The sequence below is a fragment of the Salvelinus fontinalis genome, chromosome 29 (genome assembly GCF_029448725.1).
Source record: "Salvelinus fontinalis isolate EN_2023a chromosome 29, ASM2944872v1, whole genome shotgun sequence".
Taxonomy (NCBI): Eukaryota; Metazoa; Chordata; class Actinopteri; order Salmoniformes; family Salmonidae; genus Salvelinus; species Salvelinus fontinalis.
In genome coordinates, this window is record NC_074693.1 from 7718968 (window position 1) to 7741280 (window position 22313).

Below are 22313 nucleotides of genomic sequence, written 5' to 3' on the forward strand. Positions count from 1 at the left end.
AGACACAGGAGGCAGATGGTTGATGTCTTACAAGATTTATTTATCCAAAAGAAGTAGGCAAGAGAATGGTCGTGGACAGGCAAAAAGGTCAAAACCAGATCAGAGTCCAGGAGGTACAGAGTGGTAGACAGGCTCGTGGTCAAGGCAGGCAGACTGGTCAGGCAGGCAGGTACAGAGTCAAGAAACAGGCAAGGGTCAAAACCGGGAGGACTAGAAAAAGATGAAATGCAAAAAAAGCAGAAGACTGAGAAAACCACTGGTTGACTTGGAACATACAAGACAAACTGGTACAAAAAGACTGGAAACACAGGGATAAATACACTGGGGGAAAACAAGCTACACAAGGAGGGGGTGGAGACAATAACGAGGACAGGTGACACAGATCAGGGTGTGACACATAAGGAAGTGGATGGTGGCATATGTTTTACTTTTGAACTCAGACAAAACAGAGATGCTACTTCTCGGTCCCAAGAAACAAAGAGATCTGCTGTTGGATCTGGCAATTAATCTTGATGGTGGTACAGTCGTCTCAAATAAAACTGTGAAGAACCTCAGCTTCGACCCTGATCTCTCTTTTGACAAACATATCAAGAACATTTCAAGGACAGCTTTTTTCCATCTTCGTAACGTTGCAAAAATCAGAAGCCTTTGGTCCATAAATGTATGCGTTTGTCACTTCTAGATTAGAGTACGCAATGCAGGGCTGATTTCAAGCTTTTACTTCTAAGCTACAAAGCATTACATGGGCTTGCTCCTACCTATCTCTCTGATTTCGTCCTGCCGTACATACCTACACGTACGCTACAATCCCAAGACGCAGGCCTCCTTATTGTCCCTAGAATTTTGGTGGGCTATACTCCACCTTGGGTGGGGTTATATCCTGCCTGGTTGGCCCTGTCCGGTAGTATCGTCGGACAGGACCACAGTGTCGTTCCCCCCCTCACCCGTCTCAGCCTCCAGGATCTATGCTGCAATAATCTATGTGCCAGGGGCTAGGGTCAGTCTGTTATATCTGGTGTAATTCTCCCGTCTTATCTGGTGTCCTGTGTGAATTAAAGCATGCTCCCTCCAATTCTCTCTCTCTCCTAGAAGAGATGTGTTTGATGTGTTTGATGTATTTGATACTATTCCACTGATTCCACTCCAGCCATCACCATGAGCCCGTCCTCCTCAATTAAGGTGCCACCAACCTCCTGTGATGAAAAGTTACTTTTACACTGACAGCTTGGGTGCTTCCGAAATGGCACCCTATTCCCTTGTACACTACATTTGACCAGGGACCATTGGACTCTGGTCAAAAGTAGTGCACTATGTAGGGAATAGGGTGCCATTTCAGATGCAGCCCCATTGTGTAACTTGCCTGACCTAGAGTCATTTCATGGTAGATTTATCTCATGGGCAGATGTGCAATATGGTTTCAAGCTAGGTCAGAGTGCTTCAAGCAGGCTTGAGAGGCACAGAAAAAGTCTGCCTGTGCAACCAAGTAAATATAGAGTAATTTTATCTTATTGACAACCACTTCCTATAGTAGCCTAGAACTTAAGCTGAATCTCTGGGTCATCTCGCACAAGAGGTCAGAGCTCCACATCCACAAAACCCCTCCTCAAAAAGTTTTTGCAACCTGTCAGAGCCTATATTTGATGAAAGCTAAGTGTAATATATTGACTCTCCATAGTTTTTCCAGTGCACCATCTCTCTCACCATGCGCACACACACTCTAAAAAGACACCTGCTGGTCTGGAACGAGAGAGCAGCAATTCTAAACATCTTTAATAGATTTGCATTGCACAAGACAGCATTTTGTTAACACATATATGCTCCTGGACACAAAAAACATGAAACTATCTTTCATAATCATCAAACATTTTAATCAGATTGATATATGAACGAATATCATCCGTTGACCATTAATTGCTGTGGTGATGATGATGATGATGATGATGATGATGATGATGATGATGATGATAATACTGTGTTTTCCTTAATGTCTCCGACCAGGGCTGTTTCAGTGACATCACTTTTTCTTTACGCCCTCTCACAACAACTTCCTGTTTGTTTATCATAAAAAGCATCAATGCTGCTGATCTCTATCATATTCACTTCACACATTTTACAGAGACCGACAGACCGAGAGACCGACAGAGAGAAGCAGAGAGAGACAGAGAACCAGAGATCACAGTATGAAAATGATAAAGTCTGTTGTTGTCATCGTTATGTTTCTCAACATGCTGCATCTCTGTCTGGGCAACAACTTACGCACAGAGATCCTGGAAGACTTGGAAAAGCTCACTCAGAAGAACTTCAATTTTGTAAGTATACAGTAATAGGAATGTTCTCATCACTTGTAGTTCGAGTAGTGCCACAAATGACACCCAATTCCCTATATAGGGCATTACTTTTGACCAGAGTAGTGCCCTATATGAGTACAAGGGTGCTATTTGGGACGTAAACTTAGAGTTCAAAGTTGAGCTCACTGACAGTTGTTGACATGTGAGGAGTTGGTTGGTGAGTTCCTTACTACGTGCATCACCGTGGCTAGTCACAAACTTCAGGGCATTGGTTCAACAAGAGATGCTTTCTAAATGAAATAAATACACAGAGACAGTGAGATGACTGGTGGAGTTGTAATATACTGCCATTCTGAATGTAGCCTTTCTTATCTAATGACTGTTTTACTTCCATCATACAGACATTGCTGCACTACAGAGTACCAACACAAGAAATGGAGGATAGCGCAGTAAGTCATCTATCCTTCATCAATCCACATGCATCAATCCACATCCTCACAACTGTTGTCTGAATTGTGATCTGATCAAGTGTACTCATTTATTAGCTGGATTGTAAGTGCCAGGGGGTGTTTGCCACTCAGCTGAAGCATTTGGTCGACAAGGTGAGGCGTCGGACAGAGTATAACAAACCACTTCTGAACAGACTGCAGAAGAACATCCAGGCTCTGCCTCAGATCTCTACCCCTGAGCTGAGTTTCTGAACACTGGCTGTTTTATACACATTGTTTAGTAAAGTGTTTTGGACAGGTCAGTCCCTATGGAGCCTGGTCAAAAGTAATGCACTATATAGGGAATAGGGTGCCATTTGCCTCTTTTTAATACACAGTTCTGCCCACTCTACTTGTAGACGTTGGTTCAGGTCCAGCTCCGGCACAGTTCTGCCCACTCTACTGGTAGAAGTTGCTTCAGGTCCAGCTCCAGGACAGTTCTTTCCACTCTACTTGTAGACGTTGGTCCAGCTCCGGCACAGTTCTGCCCACTCTACTTGTAGACGTTGGTTCAGGTCCAGCTCCGGCACAGTTCTGCCCACTCTACTGGTAGAAGTTGGTTCAGGTCCAGCTCCAGGACAGTTCTGCCCACTCTACTGGTAGAAGTTGGTTCAGGACACCGAAGGCGACATTCTGTTAGGTTCTAATTTTTCAGAGTAAATAACTCACGGACTCTAGAGAAGTTTAACCAAGTTTAATTCTTCCCAAAGGATTGACAAAGCTGTATTCAGACAAAGACATGTTCTCATCATCACAAGTATATATATATCCACTTTAGACACACCTCCTTCTCTCCAATCCTTACATCTTATGGTTCCAAAGGAAGAGGGTAACAGGATGTAAACCATCATTTCTCCCTTCAAGGGATCTGCCCTGACCTCAACCCCTCCTTCGTATAATCCACAGATGTCCATCCGCTTCCCCTATAGCAATCCTGTGACTTCCTCCCATCCACCCAACACATTCCAAAGCCGTCTGTCTTTCTACAGAGAACAATTAACTTCTGACATAAAAACCAGTCTCTTACTTTATATACTACGCTTATGTGTATGACAATGTTCAAAGTTTACCCAGAATCCAACAGTACTAATGGTTCAATGTGTTTTATTTTTAATGGAGGACAGGATCTGCACCACGAGTAGGCCAGGATCTGCACCACCCCATTCAGCAATAAAGAACTACATATTATTCCTCAAGAACCTTAATGAAAACGAATGTGAGTGAGAGATACTACTGTATAGATTACAGTAATCAGATTATCTCTATATCTTATAGATTGATCTCTTTGGGTAATAAGGCCCATAAATATGCTGCATCGCTCTTTGTGACAGAAGTAATGATTATTTATAGACCATTCTCAGGTTTAGATTGTTAATGTATTTTCAATGTACTACTTACTGATTGGATCACTATGTTTTGAGGTCTCCTCTGTAGACCTCTACCAAGATATACAGACCAGATTTATGATGTACTAGAAGATACATGCCGTTACCCACAATTCTCTCTATGAGGACGGAGAGATCTTATCTGACACCTTTATTTAGTCTCTCCAGCTGAAGAGGGTGAGGATTTAAAGTGTATACGAACGCACACACGCACATACACACACACGCACATACACACACACTCACACACATGCGATAAGACACCCCAAACATAACTCGTTACTCCAAACATCATTTAACTATTTGCTGCGATCTTGTGTGTGTTTTCCGGGTGACTACGTAACTGTCAGCGTTTTTCTGTTTGAATGCTCTCCACTGTGTTATCATGCATTGAATAATTCCACCAAAGATCTTGGATATTTTAAGACGATCAACTACAGTACAAAGTCTGGAGAGGAGTACAGGAAGACCAATATGTGGGCTACGTCCCAAATGGCACCCTAGTCCTTATTTAGTGAGATACTTTTGACTAGTGCCCAATAAGAATATGATGTCCTTTGTATGATTTTGTGTGTTGTAGGCTACTTAGCTAATTTAACATTTGCTTAGCCTTTTTAATGATCTGTTTTGAGTTTTGTACTAAGAGTTGTGAAAATGTACCACATACTTGTGAAAATTACACCAAAGTCATACATTTTTTTTTTTACATTTCTCTGTTGTTATTTAACATGTCTGTCAGTGTCGGTCACTGAGCTGCTGCCTTAATGTGGCTCACCACGCTAGCTGCCTGTTCTGTCAGACTGTTGCAGCAGCCTGTTCCAGCTGCTTGTTCTCGCTGTCTGTTTTAGCAGCCTGTTCCAGTTGCCTGTTTTAGCAGCCTGTTCTAGCAACCTGTTCCAGTTGCCTGTTTTAGCAGCCTGTTCTAGCAACCTGTTCCAGTTGCCTGTTTTAGCAGCCTGTTCCAGTTGCCTGTTTTAGCAGCCTGTTCTAGTTGCCTGTTTTAGCAGCCTGTTCTAGCTGCCTGTTCCAGTTGCCTGTTTTATTAGCCTGTTCTAGCTGCCTGTTCCAGTTGCCTGTTCCAATTGCCTGTTTTAGCAGCCTGTTCCAGTTGCCTGTTCTAGCAGCCTGTTCTAGCTGCCTGTTCCAGTTGCCTGTTCCAATTGCCTGTTTTAGCAGCCTGTTCCAGTTGCCTGTTCTAGCAGCCTGTTCTAGCTGCCTGTTCCAGTTGCCTTTTCCAATTGCCTGTTTTAGCAGCCTGTTCCAGTTGCCTGTCCTAGCAGCCTGTTCTAACTGCCTGTTTTAGCAGCCTGTTCCAGCTGCCTGTTCTAGCTGCATGTTCCAGTTGCCTGTTCTAGCTGCCTGTTCCAGTTGCCTGTTTTAGCAGCCTGTTCCAATTGCCTGTTTTAGCAGCCTGTTCCAGCTGCATGTTCCAGTTGCCTGTTCTAGCATCATGTTCCAGCTGCCTGTTCTAGCTGCATGTTCCAGTTGCCTGTTCTAGCAGCATGTTCCAGCTGCCTGTTTTAGCACCCTGTTCCAGCTGCCTGGTCTAGCTGCATGTTCCAGTTGCCTGTTCTAGCAGCCTGTTCCAGCTGCCTGTTCTAGCTGCCTGTTCCAGTTGCCTGTTTTAGCAGCCTGTTCCAATTGCCTGTTTTAGCAGCCTGTTCCAGCTGCATGTTCCAGTTGCCTGTTCTAGCAGCATGTTCCAGCTGCCTGTTCTAGCTGCATGTTCCAGTTGCCTGTTCTAGCAGCATGTTCCAGCTGCCTGTTTTAGCACCCTGTTCCAGCTGCCTGGTCTAGCTGTATGTTCCAGTTGCCTGTTCTAGCAGCATGTTCCAGCTGCCTGTTTTAGCACCCTGTTCCAGCTGCCTGTTCTAGCTGCATGTTCCAGTTGCCTGTTTTAGCTACCTGTTTTAGCAGCATGTTCCAGCTGCCTGGTCTAGCTGTATGTTCCAGTTGCCTGTTCTAGCAGCATGTTCCAGTTGCCTGTTTTAGCAGCATGTTCCAGCTGCCTGTTCTAGCTGCATGTTCCAGTTGCCTGTTCTAGCAGCATGTTCCAGCTGCCTGTTCTAGCAGCATGTTCCAGCTGCCTGTTCTAGCTGCATGTTCCAGTTGCCTGTTCTAGCTGCATGTTCCAGCTGCCTGTTCTAGCTGCCTGTTCTAGCTGCATGTTCCAGCTGCATGTTCCAGCTGCCTGTTCTAGCTGCATGTTCCAGCTGCCTGTTCTAGCTGCCTGTTCTAGCTGCATGTTCCAGCTGCCTGTTCTAGCTGCATGTTCCAGCTGCCTGTTTTAGCACCCTGTTCCAGCTGCCTGTTTTAGCTGACAGACAGACACAACTGGGACTATGACAGCTACTGTCAAATAGTTATATTTTTAGAGAAGCAGACAATTTATTAGTTGATCATGTACACTATTTCACCTGCACCAGCAGGGGCTGAAACCGAGGTGCCTTTGGGTCGTACAAGAAAGCACTCTATTCTGATGGAGAGAAACTGGGCAATGTCCCAAATGTTCCCCTATTTCCTACACAGTGGACTACAAACGTAGTGCAGTATCTAGGGAATAGGTGACATTTGGGACTTAAACTGGGAGTTTGATGTGTAGGCTAATATGCTGACTAGACATTAATGTTATCTTTCACAGGTCATCACTAATTATTTGGATTGATTGACTGACCTCATCTACCCACAGGTCACATCCTTCACAGATAGATGGATTTATAGGCATCCCTTCATCCATCCATTCATCCATCAGTATTCTCTCTCTCCGTTAGGTGGCCTCAGGGACCTGTGTGTGTCCAAGTGCATCCGGAAATGATCTCTCCCTAAATGACACTGACTATTAATGCTCTAAAAGGTTGAATAAATCTTTATTATTCAGTAACACTTATTAAAGAAGAAACACAAGTAGGAGGATACTCCTCAATAAGGTTTGTAAAATGTCAACTTTTTATTCTGGAAGAGTGTCTAATGCTCATTTTATATAAATAAAAAAACGGGTGAAGATTGTGTAGAGATGACCAGATTTCCTCACATTTTTTCAGACCGGAATCAAGTGCGCATGCAGGTGGGATAAACCAAACGACAATCGTCTCATGTGGTCTCATCTTCGAATGGCCAATGTGACGTCACAGCAGTGATGTGAAACGGGGTCGCTGGTGGTAGTGAGACCTCTCCGTGCTGTTGCGGAGCCGGGGAGACCGGGAGAGCGGATATACCGTACTTGACTCCGCTGAGGGAAGCGTTGCGCAAACGAAGTGTTTTTCGAGCGCAACTTCTGAAAGCGCCAGGGAGGTTAGGCCTAATCAACTGTCAAATCAAATTATCATTGTGCTCCTTCAACCGTCGTGTCTCTCCGTCTACCGTCGTTCATTAACTGATGGTCTGAAGTCAAGACTTAGGTCGGAGGTCGCCTGTCACTACCCCATTGATTTGTTACCTTCGTTCTTTGACATGGATCTAATTGGTAACTACGGTGCGGCTTCGGTTATTTGCCACAGCTTTACAGAGAGTGAACAGAACTCAATCCCCAACAAACAAGTTCTTATTCAAATAAATTATGTTTTCCCAAAGGAATGTACTTTTGGAGAAGTGATGCTGCCCTTGGAAATCTCATGGTTGCCTTGTCCTGAGTAGATTGGTGAGTAACTGCTTATATGGAGCTGGCTGGATGTTATATAGGTGATCTAGTTCTAACCCACACTCATTTTTACAAGCATCCTAGGTATGCAAAAACATACACTGGGACACTAGAATATAATTGAATTAAATAGGAAAGTATTCTATATACTAGAATACAATACAATACAATATAATTGAATAGAAGAGAATATGACTTCATTGTCTAGCCAGAGATTTTTGTACTAAAAATCTGATGCCACCGGACCTGCCATTAAAACATGTGAAAACAACACAGAAGCTAATTCTCTCTATCAGGGAACCATGGAAAGGTATTTCAAAGAGGCAGAGTAAGTAACACAATATGATTGTTATTCAAAATAATGTAACTATTAAACAGACACTATTAAGGAAAAATATACAACCTAGTTGTATTTTGAGAACCACTATTGTGTAGGCTCACACTGTTCATGATTTAACGCTGATGAGGTTACGTTGTCAGTCCTCTGTGACCAGTGCTGATGGTAGAGAGAGTCACCTCTGTCAGCCTGTGACCAGTGCTGATGGTAGAGAGAGTCACCTCTGTCAGCCTGTGACCAGTGCTGATGGTAGGGAGAGTCACCTCTGTCAGCCTGTGACCAGTGCTGATGGTAGGGAGAGTCACCTCTGTCAGCCTGAGACCAGTGCTGATGGTAGGGAGAGTCACCTCTGTCGGCCTGTGACCAGTGCTGATGGTAGGGAGAGTCACCTCTGTCAGCCTGTGACCAGTGCTGATGGTAGGGAGAGTCACCTCTGTCAGCCTGTGACCAGTGCTGATGGTAGGGAGAGTCACCTCTGTCAGCCTGAGACCAGTGCTGATGGTAGGGAGAGTCACCTCTGTCAGCCTGAGACCAGTGCTGATGGTAGGGAGAGTCACCTCTGTCAGCCTGTGACCAGTGCTGATGGTAGGGAGAGTCACCTCTGTCAGCCTGAGACCAGTGCTGATGGTAGGGAGAGTCACCTCTGTCAGCCTGAGACCAGTGCTGATGGTAGGGAGAGTCACCTCTGTCAGCCTGTGACCAGTGCTGATGGTAGGGAGAGTCACCTCTATCAGCCTGTGACCAGTGCTGATGGTAGGGAGAGTCACCTCTGTCAGCCTGAGACCAGTGCTGATGGTAGGGAGAGTCACCTCGGTCAGCATGAGACCAGTGCTGATGGTAGGGAGAGTCACCTCTGTCAGCCTGAGACCAGTGCTGATGGTAGGGAGAGTCACCTCGGTCAGCATGAGACCAGTGCTGATGGTAGGGAGAGTCACCTCTGTCAGCCTGAGACCAGTGCTGATGGTAGGGAGAGTCACCTCGGTCAGCATGAGACCAGTGCTGATGGTAGGGAGAGTCACCTCTGTCAGCCTGAGACCAGTGCTGATGGTAGGGAGAGTCACCTCTGTCAGCCCGAGACCAGTGCTGATGGTAGGGAGAGTCACCTCTGTCAGCATGAGACCAGTGCTGATGGTAGGGAGAGTCACCTCTGTTAGCCTGAGACCAGTGCTGATGGTAGGGAGAGTTACCTCTGTCAGCCTGAGACCAGTGCTGATGGTAGGGAGAGTCACCTCTGTCAGCCTGAGACCAGTGCTGATGGTAGGGAGAGTCACCTCGGTCAGCATGAGACCAGTGCTGATGGTAGGGAGAGTCACCTCTGTTAGCCTGAGACCAGTGCTGATGGTAGGGAGAGTCACCTCGGTCAGCATGAGACCAGTGCTGATGGTAGGGAGAGTCACCTCTGTCAGCCTGAGACCAGTGCTGATGGTAGGGAGAGTCACCTCTGTTAGCCTGAGACCAGTGCTGATGGTAGGGAGAGTCACCTCTGTCAGCCTGAGACCAGTGCTGATGGTAGGGAGAGTCACCTCTGTCAGCCTGTGACCAGTGCTGATGGTAGGGAGAGTCACCTCTGTCAGCCTGAGACCAGTGCTGATGGTAGGGAGAGTCACCTCTGTCAGCCTGTGACCAGTGCTGGTGGTAGGGAGAGTCACCTCTATCAGCCTGTGACCAGTGCTGATGGTAGGGAGAGTCACCTCTGTCAGCCTGAGACCAGTGCTGATGGTAGGGAGAGTCACCTCGGTCAGCATGAGACCAGTGCTGGTGGTAGGGAGAGTCACCTCTGTCAGCCTGTGACCAGTGCTGGTGGTAGGGAGAGTCACCTCTATCAGCCTGTGACCAGTGCTGATGGTAGGGAGAGTCACCTCTGTCAGCCTGAGACCAGTGCTGATGGTAGGGAGAGTCACCTCTATCAGCCTGTGACCAGTGCTGGTGGTAGGGAGAGTCACCTCTGTCAGCCTGTGACCAGTGCTGATGGTAGGGAGAGTCACCTCTATCAGCCTGTGACCAGTGCTGGTGGTAGGGAGAGTCACCTCTGTCAGCCTGAGACCAGTGCTGATGGTAGGGATAGTCACCTCTATCAGCCTGTGACCAGTGCTGGTGGTAGGGAGAGTCACCTCTGTCAGCCTGAGACCAGTGCTGATGGTAGGGATAGTCACCTCTGTCAGCCTGTGACCCGTCTACCTGTCTTTCTGTCTGTCCACAGGACACATGGGATATAGCAGACAGAAGGACTCCTCTCACCCTGTTCCGAGATCTAAAACCTCTCCTATCCCTGTGGGAATATGTACAACCATCCAACTCTCCAGGATAAAGGATGTCAGAACTGATACACAGTCTGGAACAATGCCAACCCCAGAGAGAGGAATGTATTTTACCTTGTTGTTATTTGTTATCAAGGGACACAAACAAACAAGATGTTATCAGAGATGTTTGTTTCGATGAAAAGAAGAAACCCAGAGGACTTTCCTTCTGACGTGGCTCTTCTCTAAACTATGAGCTGATTGACCCCTCTCCCCCAGTCCCCCCCGCCCCTCCCCCACCACACACACACACACACACACACACATCTTCCCTCCCCGCCGAAGATGGATCTAACGAAAGACACTACGGTCATCACAGACAGCGACAGGGGCGTCTTATCGGATGACTCCTCAACCCGTGTCCTGACTGGCTGTTTCCTCTCGCTGCTCATCCTCTCCACGTTGCTCGGCAACATCCTTGTGTGTGCCGCCGTCACCAAGTGCCGTCACCTGCGTTCCAAAGTCACCAACTTCTTTGTGATCTCGTTGGCCGTCTCCGACCTCCTGGTCGCTGTCCTGGTGATGCCGTGGAAGGCCGTGATGGAGGTCGCAGGGTTCTGGCCGTTTGGCTCCTTCTGCGACACTTGGGTGGCGTTCGACATCATGTGCTCCACGGCGTCCATCTTGAACCTGTGTGTGATCAGCGTGGACCGTTACTGGGCAATATCCAGCCCGTTCTGCTATGAGAGGAAGATGACTCCTAAAGTGGCGTTTGTGATGATCAGCGTGGCCTGGACGCTCTCTGTCCTCATCTCCTTCATCCCCGTCCAGCTCAGCTGGCACAATGCCCAGACCTTTACCTCTACCTCCATCACTACCCACACAACCACCCCCTACAGCCTCCAGCCCCCCCCAGACTCCTCTAACCCTGTTGGGGATAACAACACACATCAGCTCCCCCAGGACTGGGACAACTGTCACTTCAGCTTGAACCGGACCTACGCCATCTCTACCTCTCTGATCAGCTTCTATATCCCAGTGATCATCATGGTGGCCATCTACACCCAAATCTACCGCATCACTCACCGTCAGATCAGATGCATCGCCACCCTAGAAAGGGCCGCAGAGAGCGCCAAGAACCGACAGAACAGTATGGGTGGAGGTGGATCCAGCATATCTGAATCAGAGAGCTCGTTCAAGATGACGTTCAAACGGGAGACAAAGGTCCTGAAGACGCTGACTCTGATCGTGGGCGTGTTCGTGTGCTGCTGGCTGCCCTTCTTCATCCTGAACTGCATGGTGCCGTTCTGTGAGCCGTCGCCCCGCGGTGCCACGGACTCCTTCACCTGTATCAGCCCCACTATGTTTGATGTGTTTGTGTGGTTGGGCTGGGCCAACTCTTCCATCAACCCCGTCATATACGCCTTCAACCCAGACTTCCGTAAGGCCTTCTCTATCCTCCTGGGCTGCAACAGACTCTGTCCCGGAGATCACAGCATGTCTCAATAAGAAATGAGCTCAGAGCTTCAGAACTCCCAGTGGTAATACAACATCTGCTGAGACACTGGTCTCAGAAGAGGATCTACAGGACCAGAAGAGGATCTACAGGACCAGAAGAGGATCTACAGGACCAGAAGAGGATCTACAGGACCAGAAGAGGATCTACAGGACCAGAAGAGGATCTACAGGACCAGAAGAGGATCTACAAGACCAGAAGAGGATCTACAGGACCAGAAGAGGATCTACAAGACCAGAAGAGGATCTACAGGACCAGAAGACAATCTACAGGACCAGAAGAGGATCTACAGGAACAGAAGAGGATCTACAGGACCAGAAGACAATCTACAGGACCAGAAGAGGATCTACAGGACCAGATGAGGATCTACAGGAACAGAAGAGGATCTACAGGACCAGAAGAGGATCTACAGGACCAGAACAGGATCTACAGGAACAGAAGAGGATCTACAGGACCAGAAGAGGATCTACAGGACCAGAACAGGATCTACAGGAACAGAAGAGGATCTACAGGACCAGAAGAGGATCTACAGGACCAGAAGAGGATCTACAGGAACAGAAGAGGATCTACAGGACCAGAACAGGATCTACAGGAACAGAAGAGGATCTACAGGACCAGAACAGGATCTACAGGACCAGAACAGGATCTACAGGACCAGAAGAGGATCTACAGGAACAGAAGAGGATCTGCAGGACCAGAACAGGATCTACAGGACCAGAACAGGATCTACAGGACCAGCTGTCATGGAACAACAGAGACCCATGGCATGCCATCATCTGATGCATTGTATCGCCATAAGCAAGAAGAGTAAGCATTACAACCTTGGTGTAAAAGGTTTGATGTTGTCATTGTGGGTGATCATGCAGTGTGATCTAAATTGGCGCTGCAATAAGAGATGAGCGACACTGTGCAGGGAATGCGGTAAGTCTAGTGATACAGTGTCTCTATAGAGTAGATACTACAGTGAGTCAGGGCCCCAGACTTGACTCTGGTCCAGTGAGTCCAGTGACTGCAGATGACAGTAGAGATGAAAAAGGGATGTGACATTAAGACTGTGTGTGACAGAGTACAGGAGGAGAGAGAGCAGTGCTAACGATTCTCCGGGACTGATAATCCACAGACTGGGCAGGCAACACGCACGCACACACACACGCACGCGCACGCACGCACGCACGCACATGCACGCACGCACGCACGCACGCACACACACACACACACAGACACACACACACACACACACACACTGTGACCGCTACAGATCTCAAATGTCATAGGGGTTTAAGACTCAAACCAAATCATATTTATGTATGAACATAAACATGTGAATTTATCCACAAGTGACTTAGAAACTGCTCTACTGAAGCAGCTAGAAAGATTTCAGACTGTCCAATAGAGATTTACATTGTGTGCATTATTGTGAATTTAACAGAACTTTAAAAAACAGGGACACTTTATTCGAAAAGTGAAGAGATGTAATACAATACTTCAAGAAAAAATGTTATTTTTTACAATGTGTTCTCTTACAAACAGTAACTTTGAGTGTTGTTAAAGTCCATACAAATACTGCCATTGTTTTAATTGATGGGGGACACCAAATTATGGTCAACTGAATAATCTTTCTAATGATGCAATGAAATTCAAAAAGCGTAAGGCTTTTTCATAACAAACATCAATTTAATTTGGAAGACCATTTTCAATCCCCCTCCATAGTGTTTTACCCTATTAATGAGCTACTCATCTTGCACTGTGTGTGGCTTTTCCAAAGCAATGCCAGGTGACTCAACAAGCTCTCACAGTCTCACTGCAGAATGAGACGTTCAGCCATATTCTCCAAATTACACATTTTGAAGTGTTTTTGTAGCTCTTGCTGCTCTGGTTCCATTTCTCCAAATGTCAACTTTCAAAGTTAAAGGTTAAGTTTAGGCACTCATTCCAAATGGTTAAGGTAAGGGTTAAGGTTTGGGATAGGGTAAAAACATTTGTTTTTAATTGCCTCAACAACTGGGATCAAACACGCAACATTCTGATCCAGAGTCATGAGTCATGTGATTGCGGCCATTTGCCACCCCTGTCCAAGACCCTAGCAAAACTCAAGTCTGTCTGTCTCTCTGGGTCCATCTCAAGTGGCATCCTGTTCCCTATAAAGTCTGTCTGTCTCTCTGGTTCCATCTCAAGTGACACCCTAGCAAAACTCAAGTCTGTCTGTCTCTCTGGGTCCATCTCAAGTGGCATCCTGTTCCCTATAAAGTCTGTCTGTCTCTCTGGGTCCATCTCAAGTGACATCCTGTTCCCTATAAAGTCTGTCTGTCTCTCTGGGTCCATCTGAAGTGGCATCCTGTTCCCTATAAAGTCTGTCTGTCTCTCTGGGTCCATCTCAAGTGGCATTCTGTTCCCTATAAAGTCTGTCTCTCTCTCTGGTTCCATCTGGAGTGGCAGCCTGTTCCCTATAAAGTGGTATACCTTTTATCAGGACCCATAAGGTGCAATTAGGGATGCAGCCTCTCTCTCTCTGTGTCTCTCTCTCTCTCTCTCTCTCTCTCTCTCTCTCTCTCTATGTCTCTCTCTCTCTCTCTCTCTCTCTCTCTCTCTCTCTCTGTCTCTCTCTCTCTCTCTCTCTCTCTCTCTCTCTCGCTCTCTCTCTCTCTCTCTCTCTCTCTCTCTCTCTTTAAGGGGCTTTATTGGCATGGGAAACATATGTTAACATTGCCAAAGCAAGTGCAATAGATAATAAACCAAAGTGAATTAAACAATACAACATTTATAGTAAACATTACAGTCACAGAAGTTCCAAAAGAATAAAGACATTACAAATGTCATATTATGTATATATACAGTGTTGTAACGATGTACAAATAGTTCAAGTACAAAAGGCAAAATAAATAAACATAAATATGGGTTGTATTTACAATGGTGTTTGTTCTTCACTGGTTGCCCTTTTCTTGTGGCAACCGGTCACAAATCTTGCTGCTGTGATGGAACACTGTGGTATTTCACCCAGTAGATATAGGAGTTTATCAAAATGTGATTTTGTTTTCTAATTCTTTGTGGGTCTGTGTAATCTGAGGGAAATATGTGTCTCTAATATGGTGGTACATTTTGCAGGAGGTTAGGAAGCGCAACACCCTAGCAAAACTCAAGTTTACTTGATGGTAATAGCGTTCACTGTTGCCCCTAGTGGCTGGTTTTGTAGGCAATTCTCGTCATCCTCAAGACATGGATAGATGTCCAATCTTGAACGATCTCCCTGGGTGGCCAGCTATTACATAGTCATATGAGGAATATTTTTGTCATGTCTGAATTTCTCATTAAAAGTTTCCCCTTAATTATCTGGAGGGGAAACTAATTTAAGCAATCGACCGTGTGATTGTCATGAAACCGACATGGAGCCAAGAAAGAAAGTGTGTGTCCCAAATGACACCCTATTCCCTATACCGTATAGTGCATTACTTTTGACCATGACCCCTCATGGGTCTCTAGTATAAAGTAGTGCACTATAACGGGAATAGGATGCCATTTGTTTATTACCTCTCTGAAAGCAATAGCTGTTATCTGGACTGGAAGCATCTCATTGTAGATCCTATAACAACTATGTGTCTGTGTGCCAGTAGACATCTATGCTTTCTGAATAAATATTATAGGTGTGTTTTCATTTTCATCATATGGCATCTATCTGTGTTATGTTAATGATGACCAAGGCCTATGCCTGATCCACGCTGAATAGAAGTTCAGGGAAGTAGCTTTGTCCAAGCAAGAATGGCCCATAGGGCAGGTGCCTATCTCCTGTTTCTGTAGCGTGAGGCAGCTTGTTGTACCACCCCCTGGACAGGGCCGCTAGTCTATCTCCTGTTTCTGTAGCGTGAGGCAGCTTGTTGTACCACCCCCTGGACTGGGCCGCTAGTCTATCTCCTGTTTCTGTAGCGTGAGGCAGCTTGTTGTACCACTCCCTGGACAGGGCCGCTAGTCTATCTCCTGTTTCTGTAGCGTGAGGCAGCTTGTTGTACCACCCCCTGGACAGGGCCGCTAGTCTATCTCCTGTTTCTGTAGCGTGAGGCAGCTTGTTGTACCACCCCCTGGACAGGGCCGCTAGTCTATCTCCTGTTTCTGTAGCGTGAGGCAGCTTGTTGTACCACCCCCTGGACTGGGCCGCTAGTCTATCTCCTGTTTCTGTAGCGTGAGGCAGCTTGTTGTACCACCCCCTGGACAGGGCCGCTAGTCTTTTGCAGGGCTTTACCCCCATTTCATCTTCCTCGTCATCTCTAGTGAATAGTGTGGATCACTGAATAAGAGCAATAGTCAATAGTCACCAGAACAACATTCACTTTGGGTTCCAGGTTAGTCACTCTGAAGTTAATGTCATACCTCCAATGTTATTAAACCTGACGAGAGGAGCGCTCTGTCTCTCAGCCAAAGCCTCTCTCATATTGTACTGTAGAATACACACACACGCACACACACACACACACACACACACACACACACACACACACACACACACACACACACACACACACACACACACACACACACACACACACACACACACACACACACACACACACACACACACACACAGCGGAGCACAGTTCTGCAGTGGGATGACAGTGTTGTGCAGTGTCCTGATGTACGTTCAGTACTGCCCTTGCCTCAGTGTCAGCAGAATGTCCTGAAGCATGCTGGGGGCTGTATTAGAGGGACACAGCAAGGGGACAGCAATTAATGTGACTGACATCATTCAGAGTGATGGCTGGGGCCCTGAACTGAACTAGTGGGGGAGGGAGGGAGGGTGGGAGGGATGGAGGAGGGAGGGAGGGAGGGGAGTAGGGTGGGAGGCAGGCAGGGTGGGAGAGACATATTGATGATGAGGACACCTGTTTCTGTCTGTCTCTCTGGGTCCATCTCAAGCGGCATCGTGTTCCCTATAAAGTGCTCTACCTTTTACCAGAACCCATAAGGTGCAATTAGGGAAGCATCCTCTCTCTCTCTCTCTCTCTCTCTCTCTCTCTCTCTCTCTCTCTCTCTCTCTCTCTCTCTCTCTCTCTCTCTCTCTCTCTCTCTCTCTCTCTCTCTCTCTCTCTCTCTCTCTCTCTCTCTCTCTCTCTCTCTCTCTCTCTCTCTCTCTCTCTCTCTCTCTCTCTCTCTCTCTCTCTCTCTCTCTCTCTACGGGGCTCTCTCTCTGGCATTTTGGCATGAAACATATGTTAACATTGCCAAAGCAAGTGCAATAGATAATAAACCAAAGTGAATTAAACAATACAAAATTTACAGTAAACATTACACTCACAGAAGTTCCAAAAGAATAAAGACATTACAAATGTCATATTATGTCTATATACAGTGTTGTAACGATGTACAAATAGTTCAAGTACAAAAGGCAAAATAAATAAACATAATTATGGGTTGTATTTACAATGGTGTTTGTTCTTCACTGGTTGCCCTTTTCTTGTGGCAGCAGGTCACAAATCTTGCTGTTGTGATGGCACACTGTGGTATTTCACCCAGTAGATGTGGGAGTTTATCAAAATTGGATTTGTTTTCTAATTCTTTGTGGGTCTGTGTGATCTGAGGGAAATATGTGTCTCTAATATGGTCATACATTTTGCAGGAGGTTAGGAAGTGCAGCTCAGTTTCCACCTCATTTTGTGGGCAATGTGCACATAGCCAGGTCTGCCTTCGGCGGCCTTTCTCAATAGCAAGGCTATGCTCACTGAATCTGAATGTTGGGTCAGTCACAGAGGTCAGGTATTCTGCCACTGTGTACTCTCTGTTTAGGGTCAGTCACAGAGGTCAGGTATTCTGCCACTGTGTACTCTCTGTTTAGGGTCAGTCACAGGGGTCAGGTATTCTGCCACTGTGTACTCTCTGTTTAGGGTCAGTCACAGGGGTCAGGTATTCTGCCACTGTGTACTCTCTGTTTAGGGTCAGTCACAGGGGTCAGGTATTCTGCCACTGTGTACTCTCTGTTTAGGGCCAAATAGCATTATTTTTTGCTCAGTTTTTTTGTAAATTCTTTCCAATGTGTCAAGTAATTATCTTTTTGTTTTCTCATGATTTGTTGGGTCTAATTGTGTTGCTGTCCTGGGGCTCTGTGGGGTCTGTTTGTGTTTGTGAACAGAGCCCCAGAACCAGCTTGCTTAGGGGGCTCTTCTCCAGGTTCATCTCTCTGTAGGTGATGGTAGAATTTTAACGGCTCTTTTCTTTTGATAAATAGCGGGTAATTCGGCCTAATTCTGCTCTGCATGCATTATTTGGTGTTTTACGTTGTACACTGAGGATATTTTTGCAGAATTCTGCATACAGAGTCTCAATTTGGTGTTTGTCCCATTTTGCGAATTCTTGGCTAGTGAGCGGACCCCAGACCTCACAACCATAAAGGGCAATGGGTTCTATAACTGATTCAAGTATTTTATATCCTAATTGGTATATTGAATTTATGTCCCTTTTGATGGCATAGAAGGCCCTTCTTGCCTTGTCTCTCAGATTGTTCACAGATTCTATGGATTCTTCAATTACATTGAGCTAATTTCTGACGTGCTGTTCCTTCTTTTTCCGTAGTGTATTTCTGTATTGTTTTAGTGATTCACAATTGTGATGGCATAGGCTCAGGTGTTCTGGGTCTCAATGTTGATGCCTCATGAATGACTATTGCTCTGTTCAAGTAGACTGTGATTTTGCTGTGATCTGATCAGGGTGTCAGTGGGCTTACTGTGAACGCTCTGAGAGACTCTGGGTTGAGGTCAGTGATCAAGTAGTCTACAGTACTACTGCCAAGACATGAGCTATAGGTGTACCTACCATAGGAGTCCCCTCGAAGCCTACCAATGACTATGTACATACCCAGCGTGCGACAGAGCTGCAGGAGTTGTGACCCGTTTTTGTTGGTTATGTTGTCATAGTTGTGCCTAGGGGGGCATATGGGGGAGGGAATGCTGTCACCTCCAGGTAGGTGTTTGTCCCCCTGTGTGCTGAGGGTGTCCGGTTCTTGTCCAGTTCTGGCATTTAGGTTGCCACAGACTAGTGCATGTCCCTGGGCCTGGAAATTATTAATTTCCCCCTTCAGGATGGAGAAGCTGTCTTCATTAAAGTCTGGGGATTCTAGTGGGGGGTTATAGGAAGAAATTGTTCTCTTTTGAGATCATTTCCTTTAGAATTTCTAGCCAAATGTAAAATGTTCCTGTTTTGATTAATATAATAGAGTGAGTTAGGTCTGCTCTATACCAAATTAACATACCCCCTGAGTCCCTTCCCTGTTTCACACCTGGTAGTTTGGTGGATGGGACTACCAGCTCTCTGTAACCTAGAGGGCAACCAGTGGGTCCATCTCCTCTATACCATGTTTCTTGTAGGATGACAATGTCTGTATTTCTGATTTCTTTGGTGAAGTCCAGGTTCCTGCTCTTTAGGTCAAAGGCAGATGACCTCAGGCCTTGGATATTCCAGGATGAGATAGCGAAGGCTTTGTCTTCCATAAAGTGTCCAATGTTGTTGGTCATGTGGTTTGGCCTCAGGCCAGTAAGTGTGAGCAGAGCCTGCTGAGCATCTGGCACCTCTCTCTCTCTGTCTGTATCTTTGTGTATGTGTGTGTTGGGATACAAGGTTAGGATGAAGAGTATTTTGTATCTAAGTTTATGGTCTTATTTAATCTCTTAAATGTTCATTCGTTTTACTCAGTATTCAGTATTTAATTAAAATGTGTAATGATATGTTTTACTCTGAATGTGTAACTCATTTTGTTTTAATCGTGTCAGGAAACACTCAGGAAATCCAGCCTAGTCCCACAGTGTCCTCTCCTCCTCTCCATCTTGTGGATAAGGAAGATGATTGGGACAGCTGCCTGCTGCCTGCACTCTAGTTATCAACAGGGACACAAGACAAGGAAGCTAGGACAGGGAGAGAATCTCAAAAATCCTTCCTCAATTCCTATCGTCTTGTCATCTCTGTCTCTGTCTCTAAAGGGGTAGTGAGGATCTTCAGAGAGAAGTGAGGGGACTATTGGAGGAGAAGTGCTGAGGAGAGAGGAACCAAAGGAGGACTTTAGAGATTTACCCAGAAACAAGGACATAGAACACAGTGAGAGGTACGGAATGATGCCAGGATAGTTGGAGAGGTGAAGGCTAGGTTATGGGGACCACAAGGGTGGCTGGTGAGGGGAGGTGGGTGAAGGCTAGGTTATGGGGACCACCAGGGCGGCTAGTAAGGGGAGGTGAGTGAAGGCTGGTGTCACGCCCTGACCTTAGAGATCCTTTTTATGTCTCTATTTTGGTTTGGTCAGGGCGTGAGTTGGGGTGGGCATTCTATGTTCTGTATTCTATGTTTTGTATTTCTTTGTTGGTTGGCCGGGTGTGGTTCTCAATCAGAGACAGCTGTCTATCGTTGTCTCTGATTGAGAACCATACTTAGGTAGCTCTTGCCCACCTGTTTGTTGTGGGTAGTTGTTTTCTGTTTTGTGTTGTTGCACCAGACAGAACTGTTTCGTTCACTCTATTTGTTGTTTTTGTTGTTTCAGTGTTCAGGTTATTTATTAAATTATAATGAACACTTACCCCGCTGCGTTTTGGTCCCCTTCTTTCCAGGACGACCGTTATAGCATTAAGTTATGGGGACCACCAGGGCGGCTGGTGAGGGGAGGTGGGTAAGGCTAGGTTATGGGTACCACCAGGGCGGCTGGTGAGGGGAGGTGGGTAAGGCTAGGTTATGGGGACCACCAGGGCGGCTGGTGAGGGGAGGTGGGTAAGGCTAGGTTATGGGGACCACCAGGGCGGCTGGTGAGGGGAGGTGGGTAAGGGTAGGTTATGGGGACCACCAGGGCGGCTGGTGAGGGGAGGTGGGTAAGGCTAGGTTATGGGTACCACCAGGGCGGCTGGTGAGGGGAGGTGGGTAAAGGCTAGCTTATGGGGACCACCAGGGCGGCTGGTGAGGGGAGGTGGGTGAAGGCTAGCTTATGGGGACCACCAAGGCGGCTGGTGAGGAGAGGTGTGTGAAGGCTAGCTTATGGGGACCACCAGGGCGGCTGGTGAGGAGAGGTGTGTGAAGGCTAGCTTATGGGGACCACCAAGGCGGCTGGTGAGGAGAGGTGGGTGAAGGCTAGCTTATGGGGACTGGTGAGGGGAGGTGGGAACTTGGAGCAGGTGTGGAAACAGTGTGGGAACAGGGAACAGGGTTTGGAGACTTTCGACATCAGAAGCAATCACTCCTGTTTTCAACATAAACAGAGCTGAAAACTATTCTACCCGCACACACACACGCACGCACGCACGCACGCACGCACGCACGCACGCACACACACACACACACACACACACACACACACACACACACACACACACATTAATAAATGTTTAAGTATTTCTATTCCTAGCCCATTTGTGTAAAGCTGACTCCATCACTTGTTCTAACCTGCTGTCTTCTCATCTCTCTGTCTCTCTCTCCACCCTCAATATCTTTTTTTGCTCCCCTCTCTCTCTCACTTAGCATATCTCTCTCACTCTTCTCTCTTAGCCTCTCTCTCTTCTTTCTCTCTTAGCCTCTCTCTCTCTTCTTTCTCTCTCTTAGCCTCCCTCTCTCTCTCTTCTTTCTCTCTCTTATCCTCTATCTTCTTTCTCTCTCTTAGCCTCCCTCTCTCTCTCTCTCTCTCTCTCTCTTTTCCCCTTTTCTCTGAGGCAGATTGTTTCTTCAGCTTGTAACCTCAGTGACAATGGATTTGCAGTGTGTGTGTATTTGAGTGATGGGCTTTTCTCTCGTCCCCCATCTCTTCTGAACCATTTCTTCTAGTCTGTCTGTCTGTCTCTCTGTATCTCTCTCTCTCAATGTGTGTGTGTGTGTTGGGATGAAATGTTAAGATGATGAGTATTCTGTCTAGGGTTGAAACACTAGAGGCGATCACTCGTCAGAGAGGATAAAACTCACCAGGCTGCACACAGAGATGTCTGTGGGAGAAAGGATCCTTTTCAACTGTGCAGAGGCTCACTATGATTGTGAGCACACGCACGCACGCGCACACACACACATGCTCTAGCAGTGGGATCATGGTGAACTTGTCTGGTCTCAACCCTGGATTGATCCTGTGAGATTCAATTCAATAGATCTGTATTGTCCCAAAGGCAATGACGCACAGTAAAGCACACACACACTGTACATCGTACATACAAAATAAAATGACATGGTTGAGCCCTATATGGCACCCTGTTATTCCCTATATGCTGCACTATCAATGGGCTCTGGTCAAAAGTAGTGCACTACATATGTAATAGGGTGCCATTTGGGATGCAGACAATATGTAGCAGAGGAGGTGAAAAGGTTAAAGACATTATAAATAGGATGTGATGTGAGATGTGACAGAACATGAAATAACATGTCCTCTTCTGTATATGGTGGAAGCATCCCATCAAGAAGCAGAAACGCATCACACTGAGGCTTTTTTAGGCAAAG

General features: G+C 46.5%; 1 protein-coding gene across 1 annotated transcript; it reads left to right on the forward strand.

The window, feature by feature from the left end:
* Positions 1-7216: 7216 nt before the first annotated feature.
* Positions 7217-11905, forward strand: LOC129827376 (D(1) dopamine receptor-like). The gene is made up of 2 exons (XM_055888155.1): positions 7217-7798; positions 10336-11905. The coding sequence occupies exon 2, from the start codon at positions 10718-10720 to the stop codon at positions 11879-11881; it is 1164 nt and encodes a 387-aa protein (XP_055744130.1). The 5' UTR covers positions 7217-7798; positions 10336-10717; the 3' UTR covers positions 11882-11905.
* The last annotated feature ends 10408 nt before the right edge of the window (positions 11906-22313 follow it).

Bases quoted from the DNA above. Each gene is read 5' to 3' on its own strand.
- LOC129827376 (XM_055888155.1), top strand. From the start codon at position 10,718: ATGGATCTAACGAAAGACACTACGGTCATCACAGACAGCGACAGGGGC.